Source organism: Suricata suricatta, chromosome 12 (assembly GCF_006229205.1).
Source record: "Suricata suricatta isolate VVHF042 chromosome 12, meerkat_22Aug2017_6uvM2_HiC, whole genome shotgun sequence".
In the NCBI taxonomy this organism is placed as follows: domain Eukaryota; kingdom Metazoa; phylum Chordata; class Mammalia; order Carnivora; family Herpestidae; genus Suricata; species Suricata suricatta.
Genome location: NC_043711.1, coordinates 67989313 through 68013010, shown reverse-complemented (window position 1 = coordinate 68013010; position 23698 = coordinate 67989313). Strand labels below are relative to the sequence as shown.

The 23698-nt window shown below is 35.2% G+C and overlaps 2 protein-coding genes across 4 annotated transcripts in view; one reads left to right on the top strand and one right to left on the bottom strand.

Moving 5' to 3' along the window:
* LOC115274017 (ADP-ribose glycohydrolase MACROD2-like) overlaps positions 1 to 23698 on the top strand; it is a 368638-nt gene that overhangs the window by 308240 nt on the left and 36700 nt on the right. The gene's annotated exons all lie outside the window — the stretch shown is intronic.
* FLRT3 (fibronectin leucine rich transmembrane protein 3) lies at positions 8291 to 21789 on the bottom strand. Of its 3 annotated transcripts, none has more exons than XM_029917376.1 (3): positions 21709 to 21789; positions 12837 to 13024; positions 8291 to 11847 (listed from the first exon to the last, which is right to left on the bottom strand). In XM_029917376.1, the coding sequence occupies exon 3, from the start codon at positions 11802 to 11804 to the stop codon at positions 9855 to 9857; it is 1950 nt and encodes a 649-aa protein (XP_029773236.1). In that variant the 5' UTR covers positions 11805 to 11847; positions 12837 to 13024; positions 21709 to 21789; the 3' UTR covers positions 8291 to 9854. The 3 variants fall into 3 exon arrangements, with proteins under 3 accessions (XP_029773236.1, XP_029773235.1, XP_029773237.1); XM_029917375.1 differs by having other exon boundaries at positions 12837 to 13596; positions 21709 to 21772; XM_029917377.1 differs by lacking the exon at positions 12837 to 13024 and having other exon boundaries at positions 21709 to 21760.

Below are 23698 nucleotides of genomic sequence, written 5' to 3'. Positions count from 1 at the left end.
CTTCACTGGGTTATTTGTTTTGTGGGTGTGAAGTTTGGTGAGTTCCTTGTAGATTTTAGATACTAGCCCTTTATCTGATATGTCATTTGCAACTATCTTTTCCCATTCTGTCTGTTGCCTATTAGTTTTCTTGATTCAAATGATAGTTCTAATATCATATACTGGGTGAATATTTCTTCATCATCAAAGGTGAAAATAAAATTTACTAGGTATTTACTAAGAGTCAAGTATGAGTTAAGTGCTCCATTTGAAATGTATAATTTATTCCTTACAATTACAGAGGTGCTATTATTATCCTGTTTTACAGAAGGTGAAACTAAGGCTTAGCAAAATGAGCTAAATTGCCAAAGGCCATTCCAAATAAATGACAGAAACTGGATGCAAACCCAGATCTGTCAGATTCAAAAACAATGCTTTTAATCATCATCTTAAATATCAATTGTACATACAATTGTACATACACTAAACTAGTGTTCTAGTATATTTCATTTTACATACTTAGAATCAGTCACTATGTCACAAGGCAGAGTGCAACATAAAAAAGACAAATGTGGGGATAAGATCCTTGCATTTGGAATCCAGTTGTTCTTTTGGAGTCTTAATTTTACCATTTATATTGTGTGATATTGGTGAATTGCATAATCTATTTGAACCTCAGTGTCATTTGTGAGTTGGGGAGTAAAGGAGATAATGAGTATAGAGTGCTTAGTAAGACGGTGATATTAACACTACATTCATAGAAGGGATCACAGTTTACAAAGTGCTTTCACAAAGATTGTTTCAGATGATGCTTAGTGATAGAACTCTTTGAAGCTCATTCATTCTTTTATTCATTTATTTAACAATTTTTTTTGAGTGTCTACTACATGCCAGATGTTGCACAAGTTGGAGGGATTTAGGTGAAAGAGCAGGAGAAAAAAGTTTCTTGCCTTCATGGAGTTTGCATTTTGATGGGGGAATAGGGATTACAACATATCAGTAAAAATATTTAACATGTTAGATAATAATAACAACTATAAAGGAAACATTTAACTCTCATAGAGGAAATGCTATGAGCCATGCATAATATAGTTAGAAGCATATTGTGATTCATAGAGTAGGTACATGTTTTTCCATTATGGACTTTTATTTTTAAGTTTATTTATTTATTTTGAGAGAGAGAAAAAGGGAGAGGGAGAAAGTAAGTGGGGGAGGGGTAGAGAGAGAATCCCAAGCAGGCTCCATGCTGTCAGCGCAGAGCTCAAGGATGTGGGGCTTGATTTCATGACTCTGGGATCATGACCTGAGCCAAAATCAAGAATCAGCTGCTTAACTGACTAAGCCACCCAGGCGCCCCTTCATTATGAACTTTTGAAAAACTGTAAACCAGTTACAGTTGAACTACCAACTTTTGTTTTTGAATTTGTGTTGTTTTAAAACAATGAAGAGATTAATTTTTAAATTTGTTAGTACAGGGACACCTGGATGGCTCAGGTTGTGATCTCATGGTTCACTGGTTCAAGCCCTGTGTTGGGCTCTGTGCTGAAAAGTTCGGGGCCTGCTGGGAATTCTCTCCCTCTCTCTCTCTCATCCTCCTCTACTCATGTACTTTCTATGTCTCTTTCTCTCAAAATAGACTTAAAAAAAAAAAGTAAATTTGTTAGTACACATTACCAAAGTTCATGAAATCTCTTCTAGCTAGCTCTGAGGTTCTACGAATATGGAATTAAATGTAGATCTCTTATACCTTGTCTGTATTTATGTATGTCTATTAAGTATACTGTGAATAAAGCATTTTAATAATTCAAAGATAATTAACGGTTTTCAATCATTTTTTAAAATAAATATTAACATTTCTTTACCTTTGTAGGTGAAGTGGTAGTACTCATGGGCTGTATTTCTCAAATTCAGCACCAAGCTTGGCAAATAGGCTAAGCAATTTGGCATTTCCATTCTGGCTCTTAGAAGACACAAAGGAATCATGAAGACTTGCTGCAGTGAACTCACACATTAAGATTTGTCTGCCAACTATGAGTTTAAGTTTATTAAAAGCTACAAGATAGAACAAGTGTTATTCTCAGGGTAGTTTATAGCCAGTAACTACTGACCTCCAGAAGTTGTATCATTTAGCATTATAGGGCTGGGTCCATAAGCCTTGGGGGGAAATTCACAATTGCCCCATTAAAGTGTTTTTGAGATTTAATCCAAAAAATGTCTTCTAATTGTTATCTCAGTAAAAGGAAGTAATTGGGGGGGGGGAATGAAGTCCTTGTTTTAGTTATTAAAAAATGTATAAAAAGAGAGTGGTGAAGAGCTCAAGCTTCCAGATCAGACAGAATCCTTGTTCCACCACTCATTATATAACTCAGAACGATTCCATTGCAATTCTAAAATGTATTTGGCTTCTTTTCATTTCTCTCCTCACTACCACCATTCTGTTCCATATTACTTATTTTCCATACAATGGCTAGTGACCTTCTTGCAATTGAAATCTGATAGCGTAATCCCCACACATCTTTCTCCTCCTCCTTCACCCTTTCCCCATCATGATAAAAATCCTCCAATGTTTCTTTCTTTCATTAAAATGAAGTCCAGACTCCTTACATTGGCTTTGGCCTGCAGGACCCTGCATGCTCACATCCAGGCCTGCCTCACTGAACTCACCTCTGTCTTGCTTACTGAGCTTAAGCCTCCTGACATTTTTCAATCTTCAGATTCACTAAGCTGATTTCCTACTTGAAACTTTAACACATCCCCACTCCTGTGCTCAGAACACTCTGTACCTTATTCTTCACATTCTTACTCTGTATCTCTCAGGTCTTAGGCTTTCCCTTCCCACCAAATCTACATAAGTTCTGTTATGCTCGTTCACAGCACTGTATTTTTCTTTTCATGCCTTCTGTCACAACTTTTCACTTTATATTCCTTTGGTTTTATATTAGTATCTGAGTCCCTACCTCCTCCAACTATAATCTCTGTATGTTTCTGGTTTAATGCTGTATACCTAGCTCCAAACACAGTTACTGACTGGGTACTCAGTAAATCATTGTTAATGTTGAATGAATAAAATATCTCATTACCTTTCAGAGCCTTAATTTACTCATCTGAAAAATGTGGAAAATAATTTCTATCTGTAAAGTTACTGTGTGAATTAAGTGAGATTAAAATATATAAAATCCGTAGCTTATGTTTGACAAAGTCCTCAACAAACAGTATCCCCAAACATTCATTAAGCCCACTCTATGTGCAAGACATTGCTAATGTTTATAGAATATATCTTTAAGAGAATTTTGTTGGACTTTTGTTTTACTTAGTTTTTCCTTTTTATTAACATTGCTCTTCATATCTGGGAAATTTTTTTTTCCTATTTTTTTAAATTTTTTTATACAATTTATTTTTTTAACATATGCAATTATTTTCCATCATTTACAATACAGTAGTTACAATGATACTCCAAACAGAAAAGCAAAGTAAAAAATCAAAACCCCCACTTCTATTTGATGTAATTAGACTTATACGGAAATTAGAAGGTTAGGTACCAACTAGTTAATCACCTAATTTCACAGCTATCTGAAGTGGCAATTGTAATATAGCAGCTTATCTATGATACATTCAAGATACATGCATATCTGGGAAATTAAAATGTGGAATTCCAGCAGTGATTCCATGCCTTTTCATGGAACATTGGTATGAACTAGCCTCAGCTTTGTAATGACACAATTATCAGAGCCATGATGTATATTCAGAAGGGTAATTAGTTTGGGTAGTGATTTCCTAGGCTGTCCCCCACCCCTGCCCTGCCCCAGCCAGCTGGCCTTGAAAAAGAAGCTTGAAAAAGAAGCACTGCTTTTATGTGTGCACACAATCAGTCTGTAAAATCCCATTATCCCCAGTTTCCACACCCCTGTGGCTGCATGCTGCCTTTTGAAGCTTCTTAAAAAAGGGGGGGGGGGGACCCAAACCAACAACTTTCAAGTCAGTTCTAAAGTTCATTTTCTAATCTCATTTCACCCAAATAATGTAAAAATGAGAAGGGGGCCTAGGAAGTGGGAGGGATTCACATTGTGATTTACTTACCTGTTCACTTGGAGTTACCTATGATACTTGGGGGAAAGACTGATAAAAGTAGAAATAGTTCTTCAGTGTATATTTTGAGATAAAATTAAATTTCATTCAGTTTTGATATTCAAAGAATAGAGCAAGGTTAATTTGATTATTTTTTTTCTTCCATCTGTTTAGAAGGTTATACTATATAGGAGTTTCCACAAACTTCTCATGACCAACATCATTTTAACTGTGATCATCTGCTGGAGTCCTAAGTGCAAGGCCCCCCTCTGCTCTATTTTTCTGTTTTGTGTGTACTTCCATCTGGGAATTAGAACTCCTTTCAGGTCCATCTCTTAACTGCTTCCCCTGGGCCTACTGCAGTCTTTCACTTTTGTGTTCTAACTCCCCAATTTTCTGACCTTTTTCTTAGCATTCCTTCCATGACCTTGAATTAATTGACATCTGTTCCCTATACCTTCCCTGTCACTATTTGATGAAAATTTGGTAAGGAAGGAGGGTAGAATATAGGGAAGGAATTTCAAAAAATTTTTCTCTGTCCCTGAAAGGTCACTTCCTGAATGTTTCTATCACTGTTACTCAAAACCCTTTCTTAGGAAGTCCTTGTTTTATATCTGTATCACCTAATTCTGTCATCTCCCTCCTCTTCGTCTTTGGGACATTTCCCCATCTTCCTCAGGACCTGTCTTATAAACCTTACCCTCATTCCAACCCTTCCCCTCTCTCTGGGTAACTTTGTCCTTCTTGCTGGTGACTCCTCAACAACTGCAGCTTCTCAGTCACAGTTTTACTTCAGTCCTCTTAGACTCACAGCCATGATTTGGACCACACTCTCCTGCATCCCTGTTTTCTTCTATCAAATATGTTCCCTGTCCTCATTTTAGGTTCTTATCTCTATACCTCATCTTATTCCTGAGGTCAGTAAATATTCCTCCTGCTATTCACCTCCTTTCCTTCTTACCTATCTTGATCCCTTCACCCTCCAGACTTCTTAGAGTAGAGTCAATCATTGTTTCTGTTTTCTTTATCTCCCATTATCCTGTCAATATCCTAGAGGCTTTTACCTTTTTACTTTGCTGACACTGCTTCAAAATCCCTGGCTGTCTCCTCTTTTTCCATTTTAAACAGTGTCCTCTTCCAAATCTACATTCTGGACTACCTTTTGACATCCTCTTTTTTAATATTTGTAGTTTCTTGATTTTATAATTTTTCTTCATGATGATTTTCTTCCTTTTTGACTGCCCCTTTTTAGGTTTTTGTTTTTGTTAGTTTTTGTTTTGTTTTGTTTTGTTTTGTTTTTGCTTCACTCTCTCTCTCTTCTTTCCCTACAAAGGGTGGGTGTTCCTGTGGCTCGTCTCTTTTCCTTCCCTCTGCACACTTCTGTTGCTGCTGTCTTCCACCCTCTCACCTTTAGTAATAGCGTGTTAGACTGTTGAGGATCTCCTCGTAGACCCTCATTTCCAACTTCCTGATAGACATTTCCAGAGAGATAACATACAAATATTTTAAAACCTAAACCAATTACAATTTATCATCTAAACTGGGTCACCAGCCGGTATAAAGCTATACTGTGCACATGGTCACGTGCTCAAACCTACGATGTATAAAAACCTTTGAGATCTTTTTCTAGTATTTTTTTAATCATTAAATGCCTTACCAACACTCTACTTACCTGGGCTAAAAATCATCCCCTTCAGTATTTATTCTTTCCTCAGTTCCTAATTCCTAGGAATTCTACCTTTCCTATATCTTTGAATTACACGTTTTTTAAAACCCATTCCACTTTTTAGGCTCTTGTTTCCTTTTGCCTGCAATACTTGTCTTCCTGCTCTCAGTTTCTCCTCATTCTTCTTTCATTCAATATTCCTTATTTCTACAATATGTAGTATACTGATCCTTTATATAGCTGCTGAGAAACCATTGCCAAAGCATTTCATCCAGACTTCTCAGCTGGGGATTCAACACACTACTGACATAAAAAGCTTTTCCAGCCTTAATTCCTTTATGGACCTTGTATTTCAGCAGGCCTATTGGCTTCTCCCCAAATACCTCCAAAATCAGTGGTCCTCAATTGCATCAGAATCACCTTTGGAATTAAAGAAAACTTTAAATGACCAATATCAATCTGAGATATTTAAATTTAGTAGGTCTATATTGAAGCCTGGTTATCTTAATAAAAGCCTCCCCAAGTGATCGTGATCAAAGCCAGCACTGAGAAACCTTGTTCCTGGTTTCCTATCTCCATGACTTTGTTCACCATTTTCTCTACATGGCCAATTTCTACTTTCCTTGTTTTCTCTTTAAATATTTTCTTGTCTTTCAATTTCCAGCCTTCATTTTATCTCCTTCATGAGATATTCTTTGATCCATCCAGATAGATAGTTATTTTCCTATATTGCAGTTGCAGTAAACTTTCATTCGATTATATATTTATGCCTTACATCCTCTAGACAAGATACTTCTTAAACCCAGTGCCTTTGCTGTTTATAATGTAGAAGTCATTCTGTGTAGGTCACTGGCTGTTGAGATTATTTGTAGAGAACTTTGAAGTTCTTAAGAAAGTGATTGATAAGCATGAGTTATTTTTTTGCTAATTTAACCAAAAGTCCAAAAACAAAACACAATTGTTTTAATTCCAAGACTATGCCTAATTAGGATTTGCTAATCATGCTAAGTAGGAGAAAGGAATTAGAACTTTAAATGCCACTACTGTTTTCAGCAGCAGATGAGCTAATATTAAAGTAAATTCAGTGATAGATTGGTTCCTGGAACACCCACGCCTCAGGTGCTTTAAGGCATGTGGGTCTCTTTGGATTCCTCAGGAAAACTATCATGTTGGCATGTAGCTATAAAATGTGCTTTACTCAGAAACTGTAGTTAGTAAAGCAGAATTTTTTTACTGGTTCATTTGGCACAGGGGAATACTTTTAATAAATAGGTCTTGCTGAAAGATAGAACACAGTGTTGTTTTTAATAGGGAATGAGAGTGTAAGTACAGCGATGTAATGCAGTTACAAGTTGCTGCATCCAAAACCAGTTTTTGATTTTTGTCAAACATTCAGCAAGGGAGTGATTTTTCCCTCAGTTTTTTTTTTTTTTGTAGTTTCCCCATAGTATTGTTAAATCTGTAAGTTATATGTTGACAATGGGGTTTTTCTTTTTCTTACAATTTTCTGTTAGTACCTGATAAATAAAAATTGTGAACATTTAGTTTGGGATATATGCACATGTATCTATAATTAATTTAGTGCCCTTTAAGGCACTTTGTAATTTAATATTTTATTGAAAGGAGACACATATATCTGTTCAGTAAACCATTTGGATTTCATAGCAAGCCTTGGGAAATAATAAACTCTTACACTGTTGTTGCTGTTTCTATTTGCTAATATAAAACCCATTTCTGATTTATCCTAGGTGAAATAATTAAAATGCATGTATTAGAACACACGTAAAATTTCCTGTGCTCATGAAAGATGTACTAATTGGAAAATAGTCAATATAATCTCTTGGCTTTTGGCTTATGATAAACTCATGGGTTTATAGTTTATTTTATGGAACCATCTAGCCCTTTCTGGCAGCACTGTAGCTGGACTACTAAAAACCTCTGGAAGCAAAAGTCAAACTTCATTCCCAAAACGTTCCCTATGTTTAAGGTTAATCACATCAGTCTTTGCTGAGTTATTCCTAGAAGACAAGTATTCTTCATGACAAGATGTCAAAAGTGAGGGTATTGGGAAACATATGTATATGGCAAATGGATAGTGAATAACATTTCACAGAATGCTGGCAATGTTTGTTAGCAGACTAGCAGAAGCAGAAGTATGTAACAAACCTCTGGAAACACATGGTGTATTTTTCTTGACTGTAATAGTAGTAACATGTTTGGTTGAATATTGCACAGTTTCCATGCATATCATCTCATGTAAGAAATGAGAAAGTGGTTTGCTTTTAATTACATGCCTGGTAAGTGATAGATCTGAGATTTCAAACCCTCTAATGCCAACTCATACTACTATGACTTTTAAAAGCTATTTAGAAAATTCATTTTTCAAAGATGATCTTAAAAAGTATCAGTGAGGACAATGGCAGCAATATAAAAAAGACTGAAAAATCACAGTACCACTTCTGAAGCTTTCCATCTTTGGAGTGAATAAGCAAAATAAGAATATTCCAGAAGACTGCTAGGAAATTAATTTGTTCATGAAACACTAAACTCTTTGAAGTACAATGATACACAAGGTCAAGATATTGCTATATATATTTTTTATTTGTAGCCAACGTTTATTTTTATGCCTAGAAAAATACATGGGGGTGCTTAGGAATAATGTGCTGGGCAATTTGCTACTTTAGTGATAGTAACATAATCCCGAAAAAGCAAGCACGATTATTTTGTACTTTTTTCTTGTTTTATTCAGCAATAAGACCATAATTTTTCATAGTTAAGGAAGTATGAAAAATTTGTCGAGTTTTAAAAGCTGAATACATGTAGCGTTGGATCAAGGCACATACAAGACTGGCCAAAGGGCGTACAATGCACTTTGGTTTTTTGTTGGAAAAATAAAAATCATGGCAACAGAAAAATGATGTGGTTTTTAAACAAGTAATAGCTCACAATTCAGTAGGAAGCTAGAAAGAAATGTTACATTACAAATTCATCATGTAATATGTGGAAAACTGTGACAGTAATGGGCAGTATTCTTGATCATTGTGAAGGTAAATTGAACTTTTATGTACAGTGTTAAAACATTTTATATAAACCAGATCTAAATTTGATTTATAGTAGTTATTTTTCTTTTAAATTCTCCCTTTCTTGAAATGCTACTTTCTCTGCATTGTTGAGGGGAATTGCTTATCGGTACACTACCTTTGTAAATACATATGTTTCTTTTTTGATATCATTTATGACAAAAACATTATAAACATTAACAATTATATCTTTAGAATTCACTTTTCGAAAATCAGGATGGCCTAGGCAAAACCAAAATGCAGTTCTGGTGTTTGTGTTCATTACACTATGAGAGTCTAAGATTTCATGTTTTCCTAAGTACAGATTTCCCCCCTAACTTAAGAGTGCGCTTACATTATTGATCTTGTGAAGTCCTTCATTCTCAATGCTTTGTTAACAGTGGTTTTAACAACAGACTTCACACTCCTTTATGCCAGCGGATGTATTCAGTTCAGAAGATATGCTTACTTTCTTAGAAATATCTAATTTGCTTAGAGTAAAAATGGAGATATGCAGCAAGTTTGATATTGCCCATTACTTCACATATTTTAATTTATTGAATACCACTGGGATAATACAAATTTAATAGTTGGAACATTATTTCATAACTATTTTTTGAACTTTAATTTTTCTCACTCAGCCAGGTTTTCTTTTTTACATTTTATTAATACCAAAGTGAAAAATGGCCTGTGCTTATACTACAAGGATCTCATGTGAACTCAGTCTTGATTGTTCAACACAGCAAGAAAATTCACTTTCACAGTCAACAAGTCATCTTACTCAGTAGAACACAAAGTAAATGGTTTATAACTTCAATATTTGCAAGGAAAATACAGTACAAATTACTAAAAAATACTAAAATATAGAATTGTGTTCAGGCATCTCTACTACATCAATCGCAGCAGTAACCTGAAATTTGAAACTTTTAATAAAAAGTTCTTAAATATAAATTATATGGCAAATGTACAGTACATTGCTTTTTTCAGTCTCTTTTTCCAGTGTTTTGCAGTAGAACAGGATTCCTACCATCACCTCCCTTAGGTTTAAAAAAACCAAAACACAGTCAGCTACGATGTCTCCAGCATCATGAGTGTGAGTGATCTGAGTCTGGAATACCACTGTCTCTGTAGCTTCGGTTACTACTGCTTTCACTGTGATTGTTTTTGTACAGATTCATTCCATTAGGAGGAAATATGGTGTGTATTACAAATTCCTCCTTGGAGATTGGTTCATTGCTTATTGGTAACATCTGGAAAGAAGTCTCCCTGATTTCCAGGATGGAGTTGTCCTTCTTAGTGCCAGCTTCCGCATAGTCATCCTTTCTTCTCCTCCCTTTGCTGTATGCACAGTTCCTTGAGAAGAGTGAGCCATTCCTATGAACGTACCAGCACACTAAAGCAAGAAGGGCAATGGTCACCAGGGCCACAGCCCCACCAATGATGGCAGCCAACGGTAAATTGGGGTTTTTGTAAGGTTCTTTCTCTTGCTCTCGATTAAGGGTGGTTGTAGGGTTGTACATTCGAAGGGGTGCAGTTTCAGTCTCAATACAAACAGGGGCTTCATCAAATAGGTAGAGGTTACTGGTTTCCATGGGAACCATGCAGACTCGATATGGCGAATCAGGCTCCAGGGCTGTAACTAAGTATTCATTGCGTTCCCCTGTTACGATTGTTTCTGTTATAGATCCAAATGCTGGGCTGTGGCCCAGTTTGAGCCAGCTGAGTCTTAAAGCAGTCATAGGTAGGACAAGTTTCCAAGAGATATGAATCGTGTCAGAGGTGACGGATTTCACAGTAATTATAATTGTTTTTCTTGCTGGACTCCCTGTGGTTCGCTGATCTTTAGTGAACTTGGGATTCTTAATGTCTGGTTGTTTGGTCACAGGAGCTGGCCACTGTCCTTGAGCAGGATATACTGTGTTGGGTATTGCAGTGGTTATCTGAATGGTGCTTACAACTGCACTGTCCTTACAATCAAATAGTTCTGCATTAAGGTCCTTGATAGCCATCCCCCGAACTTTTTCTGGGGCTTGGCACATAAGCCCACGCACATTAACCTTCATAGGTAGTGATTGTAACCAGTCACGTACCCATTTCATCTTGCACCCACAATACCAGGGATTGTTGCGAAGAATCAGTTGGGTTATATTGTCCAAATCATCAAAGATACCCTGAGGTAAATTACTTAGGTTGTTATTGGACATGTCAAGTCGATACAGCTGCCTTAGATAAGAAAAAGCATTTGGGGGCACCCGATTGATGTGGTTATCTTGAAGATAAAGCTTCCTCAGGTTTGTGCCTGGAAGGTTTACTGGTGCAGCAGTCAGAGAATTCCGTACTAGTGACAGTTCTGTTAAGTTGACGAGGTTGAAGAAAACTTTATCACCTAAACCGTGGTTGTTCAACAGATTTCCATCCAGAACCAGGCGTTTTAGGCTAGTGAGACCTTGAAGAGATGGCGATGAAATGGTAGATATGCGATTATCATCCAAGCGTAATTCTTCTATAGTCCTGGGCAAACCCCAAGGGATTGTGCTAAGGTGATTACGGGACAGGAAAAGCAGTCGGAGATAGTTGCTGTCTCGGAATGCCCCTTCTTCAATGCTAACAGCAGAGACTGAGTTATCATCTAAATGTAATTCTTCCAGATAGGGAATTTTTGAAAGTGAATCATAAGTGATAGTCCTTATGTTATTTTCTTGCAAATGTAACTCTTTTACATACTTTGGTAGGTTGGTAGGAAATTCATCTAAACTGTTATGGTATAGGTATATTCTTTCTACTTTTAGCAAGTTTTTCAAATCTGAAGGAATTCCAGCATTATTTATTTGGTTGTTCTGAAGGTAGAGTGTTGTAGCATCCTCTGGTATTCCTGTTGGAATGGATGTCAGAAAGCGATCATTACAGTAAATGAAACCTGCATCACAACGGCATACAGATGGGCAGGATTTAGCCATAACTAAGAGAGGTGCCACCTGAAGGAACAGCCCGATTTTAGTCCAGATGAGGAGGATGTTCCAGGCTGGGCTGATCATGGTCAGCAGTGTTGAGGTCTTTGTACACGGTAGCGTCAGAGCCCTAAAATGGATGAGTTAAAAGGAAGACAGAAAACAGTCAGGTCATGATACTTAAGATAGTATTCAAACTAGATGTGGAAACTAATATGTCTATAATCATTTCCAACTTAAAAATTTTTTTTTGCATGCTAAAGGTTTATCACTAACTTAAAATGAGCATGATCATATCATCTCTTTACTTAAATGTTTGTAGTATTAAATTAAGGAGTATCATGTCCCAAGTCCATATGATTTTGAAATGTTAGATATAACTAAAGTTTTATTGAAAATTCTAAAACATTCTTGCAATACTTGGTATCAGTTATGTAGCCTGTCACCGACCCAGCTTATCAATTTTCTATTTTTTTCTTAATATTCATAATGAATTGACACATAGTAGTATGATTTGTTTTACTTTTAGATAATAATGTTACTGTTTTTAAAAAATCAGAATTTGATGTCTACTTCTTAGACAGACTGTACAGGTACAGAAATGTGTAGTAAAAAAAATCCATCCTCTTAATATTCAGTTAAATACCTCTTAAGACCTGAATCCTACTGAAGCCATTCATTTGTTTTGATTATTGATTTTACTTTCCTTTGATTATTAATATGAAAATTGTTACATTGGTATTTCTAACAAGAAAATCAGAAGGAATCTATTTTAAGGGAGGAAAAAATACATAGCTAATACATCCAGCTAACCTAGGTGGAAAATTCCATTTCATATTAAACTAGCTCTTTCTTTTGTTCCCATTTTTTATGTTTCATACTACATGGCTTAATGGCTTTGAGCAAACTTTTCATTAAGTTCTATCTCATCACATGTTTCACACTGCATATATCTTTCTTCAAATTCTAATCTAGGATATGGTTCAACTTTCCCCATGGCTGGAGAGTTATAGATTTATACTAATCTATTGTGTAATATGAGCTTTTCTGTACTTTTACATATTAATTAGTCTTTATAATTTCAGGCATGAAAATAAAACATTTTAATATTTTTCCTACCTTATTGAACGATGTGAATAAATTTTGCGTGAGTGAAAATCCAATGCACATATATTATTTTCCTGATGAGGGGCTGGGACTTATAAATTCTTGTTCAGTCCTTGGAAACGTTCTTCACTGTTTATTCAAGTAATCCTATGCCGCACACACCTCCAGATCAGGCTCGCTGTTGTCAATGAACATTCCAGCTGCGGTTCAGCATGGTGGGCAAGCTCATTAAAGTAGGAACCAGAAACAATTCAGCTTCCTGTTACTATGTAGAACACATGGCTTCCTATGTACTTTTTTTTTTTTTTTCTGATAGAGTTTCTGTGTGAAGGTTCCTTTTGTGTAGCTTAATTCCCTTAGTAGAAATTGCTCTCTTTGAAATTCTTATTGGCTCTTCTGTGCAATGTGGTCAGAGATAGTAACTTTAGATCCTCATGAAGAAAACCATTCATGATGCTAAGGCCTGTATAGTAATAGGTTTTCATCAGTTACCCCCTACCTTTATTCCTATCCAGGATTATCCAAGTATAAACTTTGTACAGTAGCTATATCCTGAGGTATGATTACCTGCTGTGAAATAGCTATTTCCAGCTTTTCCTTCTTGGTGCTTTCTCAGAATATCTGGTGCAGTCACGTTATACAAGAACAGGTATTCTTTTTTAAGAGGTATAGAAAACTTAATTCAAATATTCTTCATGGGGGAAAAAAAAGGAAGCATACTAGATTTCCTTTACATTTCTCTTCCTTAAAATATACTGGGTATGAGCATCTCCTGTGAAAGCAAAAGGTTTTAATGAGCTCTTAATAATGAACTTTTAATATGAGAGATTTCCTAGAAATTTAAGCTTATTAGTTCTTTCTTTAAGCAATGTATCCGTAATCATAGTAGTTGGTGAAAAGGATAAGATGACCTGTTTGTTTTTACAATTTTTTTTTTACAACTTTTACAATTGTTCTTCCTAATTTTACTATATAAACAAAGTAGGTGCTGAAGTTGGGATTGTCACCAGATAATTTCTAATGCTATTTGTTAATGTCACTTTGAATTAAACACAGAAGCAAAGCCTCATTCAAGAACCAGTAAGTGCCTTCCATGGCTTTTGAATTTAGGTCAGACCAATCTTTAGAAGTTCCCTTTTAAATATTATCTATAAAATGATAAAATGTGAAAAGAAGAAAACAAGTATATGTCAAAGAGGCGAGCAAATACATAACAAGGATTTTGACAGAAATGCCATGGTAGCTTTTAAGAGATTTCTGAAAATGTTTTTATAAAGTCATACAATTTACAATTTAAAGAGTTAAAAAGAGTTTGCTTTAAATCTTTTCTTTTGATTTCTTTGGTACCCTGTTTAATTCTTCTGTAAGCCTTAATTTTCCCAGTTGTAGAATGTGAACCTCATCACCTTTCCTTCTTAGAGGTATTTCTGTGGACTAGTTGATGGTCTTGAAACTCTAGTCACTCAGGTATTCTTGACCAAAGGTAGCATAGAAGTTCAGGTTACTATTAGTTTTTTAGGAGAACACAATTTAAATTTTCTTTTAGCAAACTGAACTTGAAAAATCTGTATTTGGAATAGAAAGGACACTGTGTCTAACTGTCACCTTATAACGACCATTCAGAAAACATATCAAAATCTGACAAGGCATTTCTCTCTAGGTTCAAACATAAACATGCCAATTTCCAGTAAGTGTATTTTGTCATTTCTTAAAGAAGACTTAAGGCTTCACCAAAGAGGCCAGTGATTTTAATGATGAGTGGTTTGCCCATTACCTAATATGCATGAAGATTTTTTTGAGTGGAGGTGGAGAAGTGGGTTATATCAGTATCTTTTATGCAGGATTACCCACTCAGAGGCTTTCTGTACACGTAAGGAACATCAGGGTGTCATAGAAATATTTGACCCTGAAATTAAGGACTTACAGTAGAAACAATTTGCTTCTCCCCTAGTAATTACCTAGCATCCAACAAGGATAGCATCTGTTCCAGAATTCAAATGCTACTGAAAGTGAATGTTAAACAAGGCCAAAATTTGTGTTTCTGGTTCTGTTTGAAAATTCAGTTTCTTTTAATTTGCCACCAAATACCAACAGTATCATAGAATGCATTAACAGAAGGAAACTTAAAAAAAAAATTACAGATCCATTTAATTTATTATTTAAGCAACTTGAAACAAAAATAGCAGTTTGCAGATGGAGAAAGTAGTCTCTAGTGGATATTGCAAAGTGCCCACAGAGGAAAGTTTAAATGATTCATTGTTTAAAGTGAAGTTTTACTGTGATGCATTTAAGGCTTTGCTCATTATTGTTGAATTTCAATAGCGTATTTTCTTGGAAACTTTTGCTTTTGTGGAATATGAAAATGAAAAACCAAGTTTTTGAAATTATGATTACAAAGTTATTTAAACAAGTATTTGCTGTAAATGTTTCTGAGCTTGAAAATTATTCAACATTTAAAATAATGTGGTTAATTTAACTTTATGAAACAATTACTTTTGTTAATTATATTAGAAGCTAATTAAAAACTACTATAAAAATCACTGGTAAGAACCTGCTTAAAATTTTACCAGTAGTCAGGCATTTGTCACATGCCACAACACACTCTAAATTTGAGGAGATGAATCTGATGAATGAGGGTTTAAGAACTGTTTGTTCCCCAAGTCAGGTTAGCCTAGAATATGTCCAAGACAATCATTACGATAACTAGTGATAAAGCTTATATCTGAACTATAAATATTTTATGAAATCAAGCTGTAAGGATATGTATTGATTTTCACATTTTTAACCCAGAAGAAATAAAAAAAGAAATCTAAATTGGTGTGAAAAGAAGACTAATTTGTTTATTTTTCTGGTTTTACATCTGTAAAACTTCTTCCTTTACTCTGTTTGATATGCAAACTCACATTGCCATTAGTACAATAGTGGTAATAATGTGGGATTAACAGAAAGCCTTAAATCTCATTAAATTCTTGGAAAATGTAATTTCTCTTCTCCCCAAATTGCATTAAAACTAAAGACAAAACTAAAAAGCAGGTTTCTCTGGAGAGGATACTCTTTTAGAAATGAAGAGTCGCTCACAAATTTCCACGTCTTTTACTTAACCTCAAAACCGTTCATGTTTGATTGTGTTTCATAGTTTGTTTTGTCTTTTCCTTCCCTTTTATATTTGAAACTATAGTGCTAGACACTTCTGTTTTGTTTTGCATATTAAAGGCTATAATAATCTATCTAAGATGAGTGATGCTGCCCCCAGTGCTTACTATCCCATTTTCTGAGCTGGTTCTACATAGTCATTCACATAGAGAAGCTGTAGTTGATTGTAAATGATGAAAAGAAAAATGAGCCCCACTGTTATGGACACTGTGGCCAGGTTTCCACAACATCGACTTCAGAAGGCTTTATGTCTGCAAAGGCTGGGAAAGAGGCCATTACTTCTGAACGAAAAAGGAATCGATCTTTTAGGAAAATATTGTTATTAGGGTAACTTGGGAAAAACCAGACATGGACCCCTGGCTACTCAAAGAAATGTTTTAAAACTATTTTTTAGTGGAATCATTACTAAATATATAGCATTAAAACTGTGACAAAAAGAACAACATCATCACCTCATGGATGAACCAGATCTTTCTTTAACAGGGATCTTTCTCTTCAGTTTCTTTTGATACCCAAAAACTGTGGAGTTTAAAGAAAATCGCACTTATAATGTAATCATCAGGTCTGTGTAAAGCCTTCAGTTTAGTTCCATGATGTAAGAATGTATTAAATAGTAAGGGTGCTATCATTTTGAGATGTTTTAAGAAAACGAATAATATTTAAGAAGTTTTATCTGAATAGAAAAGTGATATTTGCATACAATTAAGAATTTGAGGCACTGTACATGTTTATGATTTCTTCTCTGCTACTACAATATTTTAGAGGTGGGGATGTCTGAAATGAGAACATATTCTCATATTTTGATCACTTAGATTAAGATTATATGTTGATAAAATGCACTAACATCCTAAATCCTTTATTGGTTGCCTTTGACTTAAATTGATTTGAAATCATGGCTTATTTCCAAAAAAGTCTTAAATTGAATACACAGTTTTTGAGATTTTAGTAAAGGTTCTTTTTAATGATTTGCTTCACATAATCCTATCTTAATGGGAACTTAAAAAATTTTTTAATCTAAAAGTAGGATTTTTAATCCAAGTTAATTGCGTTATTACTTTGAACAAAACCTTGAGGTTGAAGAAAACACATGCTTAATCTAAGTCTGTGAATATTTCTAGGGAAATTAGAATTTATATAATCATAGAGTTTTGGAAAGTAATTTATTTATGAAGGCTTAAATTATTGCTTGAAATCACAACAAAATGATCAACCTGTCTGTGTAAAGACAAATGGTATTTAAAATAAGCTACATATAAGGTTAAACTGAAAAACTGGAGTACATCAGGTTAGTTGACAGTGACAGCAAAATGCTTTCTAAGCAGCCTGTCTGGTAGTTAAATTTTCCACGATCATCAGATTTCAGGAAAGTTCCAATTCTTTTGTTTAATGCCAGGCAAGCAGAAGGACCTCTAAGTCCCCTCTTGAGAGTCATGAAGTCTGAAGGGTTTGCTGAGCAGCATAGAAGCAAGTGTGCCTTTTCAGACTTGGTTTTATCCAGACTATTTTCTAGTCTGAAGACGTTGTGTTTTATTTATGTAAAAGAGGGGATAAAAGTTCCAAAGCAAAGGATTTTTACTTTCTCTTTTTATGTTACTGGTTTTTTTTCTCCCAAAAGGTTTGTGAAAAATGAATCCAATTCTGCTTCGTTTATTTTGGTTTTTAAAGTTAAATCAAGCATCCTTAAAAGAAAAGGCAAACTGGGATGCTCTCTTTCATCATAGTGAATGCTTCTTCTTTTGTGATATTTAAAGCCAGAACAAATGAACTGGAGAACCAAGACCTGTATGCATGAATAAGACATGAATTTAGAGGGTGGTAAAGGTGAGAGAAGAGAGCTTAGGGCAGGGAACATGCTTTAAGTTTGCATTGACTTTTGAGCAATTGCAGTTAAAACTGTACCTTTTAAAATCCCAAACATTTTCTCATTGCGAACCTTCACGTTCGTATTTTTCAATGTTGTGAGTACAATTTGGTGGATGTGCCTTAAATTTTTAGTATTCAAGTTTCCATATACTAATACAACAAATGTTTGGGTCTACAGTGTGCCAAGCACTGTGCTAGTCAGTGAGAACATCTCAAATCATAAAACACTTTTTTTCCATTCCAAGGTAGAGTATTATTGATGTCAAGCAAATGAAGAGGAAGAAAATCAACAACACATAAACTGATCAATCCACAGTCCAGTGGCACACTTTAAAAATAGTGTTTAACTAAATGTGGTCTGTGGGTTTTCTTTTCAAAGTTGCCACGGTAACTTGTGCACATGAAAAGTGAAAGAATAAAGAACAAAAGCTGTCATTGTCTCATCAAGTGAGAGCAATTTCTCTCTCCTCTCATTTAAGGAGACTAATACCTGAAGAGAGCTTTTTATACATTCCTGACACTTAATTTTGAGTCTAGGAAAAAGATGATGCATATGTAAAATAAATGCAACTTTAGCTGCTTGCTTACATTGTATTTCATTCCTTTTTTACTTAAAATCTATTTTCTTTGGAGTTCTTGTCAATAGACAAGTCAAAGTGCTGAAACCTGCTCTCCTATGCAATGTAAACATGGCTTTTTTGGTATAATGTCTCACCAAATTTAGTGATGTTGATTTGCGGTCTGAAACTGGAAAATGCTTTCTGAAATGCATATTCTTATTTTGGTTCTTAAGAGGAAGAAGCCTTTTTTTCAGAAGACATTTACAAACTTTCTCATTGATGGAAATGGGTTTGTTGACTTATGATAAGTTCTGAAAGGTGGAATGTTAGAAGTCGAGAAACAGCCCTTTTTATGCTTTGAAGAGGAAAAAGCAGTTTTGAGAATTAATATTGCTGAGAGATTTACTGTAGAGTTTTTGCCCACTGGGGGGTGGTACACTCTACCAGAACACTGCTTTCAGAAGCCGCAAGTCAGATGTTGGCTGCTGCCGGCCAGTTTTTCTCCAGTTTAATTACAACAAAGCCTCCCGTTGAGAAGAACAGTGAAGGCCTCTAGGGCAAAAGGTGGGGGTGGGAGGGAAAGGGGACAGAAGGGAAAAGGAGGGAAGAAATTACAGCCTTTGAAAAATTACTGAATCTTATTTCCCTCATTGATGTCATTTAGGTGGTCTTCATTTGACTTTCAACAATTGTTTATAATGCTATCAATAAACTAAATAAAAATATTTAAGGTGATTTAATTCAGAATTTTTAAGTTAGCTCTGGATCTCGCCATTAATCACATTCTTTGTTACGCAGCCCACCCACCTTAATAAAGGGGGGAAAAGTTAAGATCCACTGAAATTTTTCTTTAAATGAACAGATTTAATTTAGCATTGGGGTAACATTAAAAATAAAAAGCAGGAAGAAAAAACATTCATATAATGTTAATTCAAGGCAAGTTCTCTGCTACTGGTTTTTGTAGGGTTTAAAATTGCTCAAAATAATCCAGAAAGAGAAGGGAGCCTTAGGGTGTGTGGCCAAGAAAAGCACAGACAAATCTCTCCGCAGTGCACTTGCATGTTTAAAGCTGATAATTGTATTTTTCATCTGGAGACACAGTGTTCATTAGGGTCTGGTGTCCCTAGGCAGGAGATGCTGAACATAATTGGAGTTTCTATTTGATTGGGCAATATAGTCTAGAGAAGAAACTGGGGTAAAGATAATTAATAGCTTGCTAACAAAGTCTGACAGCCACAAGATTTCAACCAAATTTATTTCACACCGCTTCATTTAGCTCTGAAAAAGTTTTGATAGAATTGGAGGCTCTCCTTAATTAACACTTGAAAGTAAAAGAAACATACCTTCTATTTTGCTGCCACATTCAGTTATGACAAATTTTCTTATTGTTTTTCTTCTTTTTGTGAAAACTTTATTTGTTGCCCAATTATGTACTTCACAAGCATTAATGTTTAGGGAGTGTTTAGTTGGGCATTTGAACCTAATCAAAATTGATTTAAAAGGGAGTGCACAGAAATGAAAAGCCCAATTAATAACTGATGGTTAGTATTAACAAGAGTAGGGTTAATGAATTCATTACATTAATTCATTCAATAATATCTTCGCTGATTCCTGGGTTTGATGTGTTTTGGCAGTACTCTTAAAAAAATATTAGATGTGATTTTCCCTACTGAAATTTACACAATCATATTTTTGTAACTTTGTTTTTTATTTCAGGCTAATAAATATATGTATGTGTGTAAGTATGTGTATATGTATATGTGTTATGTACACGCACATATTTGCAAACTAAGTAGCATGCCCCTGATTTAATCTTCTTAGAGATTAAAAGCTGGTTTATCATTATTAATATTGGTAGTAATGGTAGTATTAATATTTTGTGGTACTTTTAAAGAAATTGATTTCTTTCTTTACTCATTTCAAAAGAGATGCGTATCAATCATCCGTCACTTTGGGGCAGGCATAAATGGTTCTATCTGAAAATAGACAAATTAATTCTTTATGTTTCCAGCTAGTCAGGATATTTGTATGTAGTTTGGGATAAATGAAAGGCATTGCTAAAACTGAAGCACTTTTCTAGTCACTAGTTTATTCATGTTGATTCCTGCTAATAAAATAACATATATATGCATTTTAGAACAGATAGATTTAAGAAAATTTGAAATAGCTAATTGTAAAAGCCATTAGAGGATTTGGTTCCATAATGGGCAAATATCAAGGCTTTTTTTTCTTTTAAATTTTAAATAAATTAATCAGTCAATAAATATCAACCCCCAGATGTTGAGAAAATAATAGGCCTGTTGCACTTTTTACCTCTATGCAACCATTTTGTTTCAGACATAATTTACTGAAAAAAATTTTTTGTTTTTGAGAAGATACATTAAACTACTCTTTGGAAGCTTTGCTGTATAAAAGCATTTCTTTCAATATAAAATTTTGCTGTTGTAAGTTGCAAGTGAGTGGATACTCTGCATATCCCACTTGATGAGGGCTCTACTCATTTTTGTTCCTTTTTGCCACCCCGAACTCACTGCATACATCAGGCATCACTTCCACGCTGAGCTTTGTTAGTTTTTCTGAGTAGGCTTTGCCAATTACTATGCTAGTCACATACTACATTTGCCCAAGCAATGGATTTTGGTGTTCTCCTGGAGCGGGGGTATGGTTTGGAAGAAAGTCTCCCCCTCCTCTGAGCTGAATTCACTCGTTGAGATTTGCAAGCCTGAAATGCTTGAAGCAGCTCAGGCAGGATAGCAGTGCAAGCTTTAAAATCTAGGTGTAGCTGTTAATCCTTACAGAGGCACGGAAGTCTCTGGGAGTAGCTCAGCTAGCTTGAGCAAGATGTATGCTTTTCATGTACTGCGTACTCATGGGCTGAGGGATTATTGATTTTCTTTCACAGTTGTAAAAACAGCAATTGGTGATCATACCACACATACAGTACACACCAAGTTAGCAAGACCTTTCGCTTTCCTGTGGGAAAAAAAAATCTGCCTTGTATTCTTCAATATATAACATTTAACTTTCGAACTAATGTTTTCCATAAGGCTCTTTTCAAATAGCAATAGACAAGGCAGAAAATAGACAATTATTACTTTTGAATGAAAGAAGGTTTTAAGAAACTTCTTGAATTTGACTATACAGTCCAATTTTTCCTTGCTGGCTTGCACACACACATTTTGCTCTTACTGGTGACAGAGCAAACGTTCTAATTTGGATGCCTCACAGTACCAAGTCATTTCTGTCTACAGAGTACAACCAAGCAAACTTTCTGGGACATCTTAAGGAAAAACATGGGAAACACTTACCAGGAAGACGAGAAAAAGCAATCCCATGTATACTGCCGCTATAGCTGTAATTCCACTGACTGTGAACTGGAGTAATAACCCTCCCCCCTCGCCCAAGCTCCGCGTCGTCCAGTCCACACAAAGCCAACAGCAGCTGCAGGCAGAGCTTGTCCTGCTTCGGATCACTCCTACACTGAGGAGTGAGCGCGAGAGAGCATTCCAGTTTACTGCACACAGCCCACCTCCAAGTCTGAAGTTAAAGCTTCACCTCGCAGTGGTTGAAGAAGGGGGTGATGTCATAGATGGGCAGGACTTAGCCGAGCTCTTGTTCAGTGAGGTAACTGGGTAATCAGACAGATGAGCTTTGCGAACGCTAGAGGGAGTGAGAGAAGCCAAAATGAGGGGCTCAGCCTGCCAAAGCTGCGATGCCATTTGGTTTGTAGGCAGGCCTTTAGAATCTCAACATTTTCTAAGGTTTAATACAACAAGATAGTGGAAGCAGGCTTAGAAAAAAAATACAAGCATGTTGGAAGGATACTTATAAGATCGTAGTAGAAAAACATAGGTTCTTTTTATTTTTAAGCTATATGTATGAAAATTTAACCATAAATCATATCATTTTAATTATTGATTAGTTCCAATAGCATTGAAATTTTGAAGACTTGTAACTCTGTGAATATTTACAAATGGGTAGAAGGCATATTCAAATAAATAGCTGATTATTTAAGGGAAGGGGAACAGGAATGACAAAAGGTAAAGAATATCAAAAGCAACCAGTCCTTTTTCCTAGAGGTAATGAGTAATTTATTGTTCTGTATATGTTTTAGGAAATAAAACTTTTTCACATACTTCCACTATTTGTCTATCTCCTTTGAACCTAGTAGATACAAGACTTTTTCATAATTAAGGAGTCCTCCCTAAAATGAAAAGTTTTAGAAAAATTAAGTAGAATCTTTTCCTTTCTGATATATTTTTGCTGCTCTATTTATGGGATAAAATATAAACATCTTAAGAAAAACCTTTCAGGGTAGGTTTGTTTATATTAAAATGATTTTGCTTTAATTTTGGTACATGAATAAACACTGGACAATTGCATGTTTATGTCTAATTAGCAGGATTATAGATGTTCATATTCAATTATGATTTTCATAGACTGATTTCTGCTGTTTGGTCAACAATTGCTTTGGGCTGACAGTTTGCCACTAAGTTCATTTCACTTTTTATTGTTGCTGGAGAATATTTTGCTTTTAGATTTACCTGGAAGGCAGCTTCCTTAAACTAATATCATATGTTTTATTCTTAAAGGTTTGCAACATTGTCCTATGTGCTTTTTAAAAAGTTCCTATGACTGTTTGTTTCTGAAGGAGGCCAGCTGATTGTCTTTCCCAGGAGTATTTGATTATAGTCTCTTCATTAGCTTCATTTAGTTTATCTTTTTTTGTGCTTCTTTGATAACAGTTTGGCCTTCTGAGTTCCCCTCCAAGAATGGGTGATATCAAAGTAGAAGGTGAATCCTCGATAAGAGGTATATTGACCCCTATTGCTCTGTGATTGCACTTATGCTGGCCACTGAGGGCAGACCCATTAAATCCAGGAGTTTTAGAACTCTACTGTCTGTTAAAAAGACAATTTCTTTAAAATGTTAGGTACCAAAACTCAAACTGAAATGCAGCTGCTGAGTTTTTGGAGAAGAGAGAGGTGGGAATAATCTCTCACTAAATGGTGAATTTCCTTCTATTACTGCAAAACAAATACATGGATTAGATTATTTTATGAAATAATTCTTTCTAGAGGCTCTTTTCAAATGGGAGTTGTTTATATTTAAAAAGGGGTTTTTGCTTTGGCCAAATTACTGTGTGTTCATATCCATATTTAATCAGTTTTGTCTCTATTCAGGCAGACCTTAACAGAAAAGAAAGATAAATGGGCAATTTTGGTTCTAAGTATCTAAAAGATGGTACAGTGGCGTGAGACTTAGGAGTTCTGAATTTCCATTTCCTAGGCTGCCATT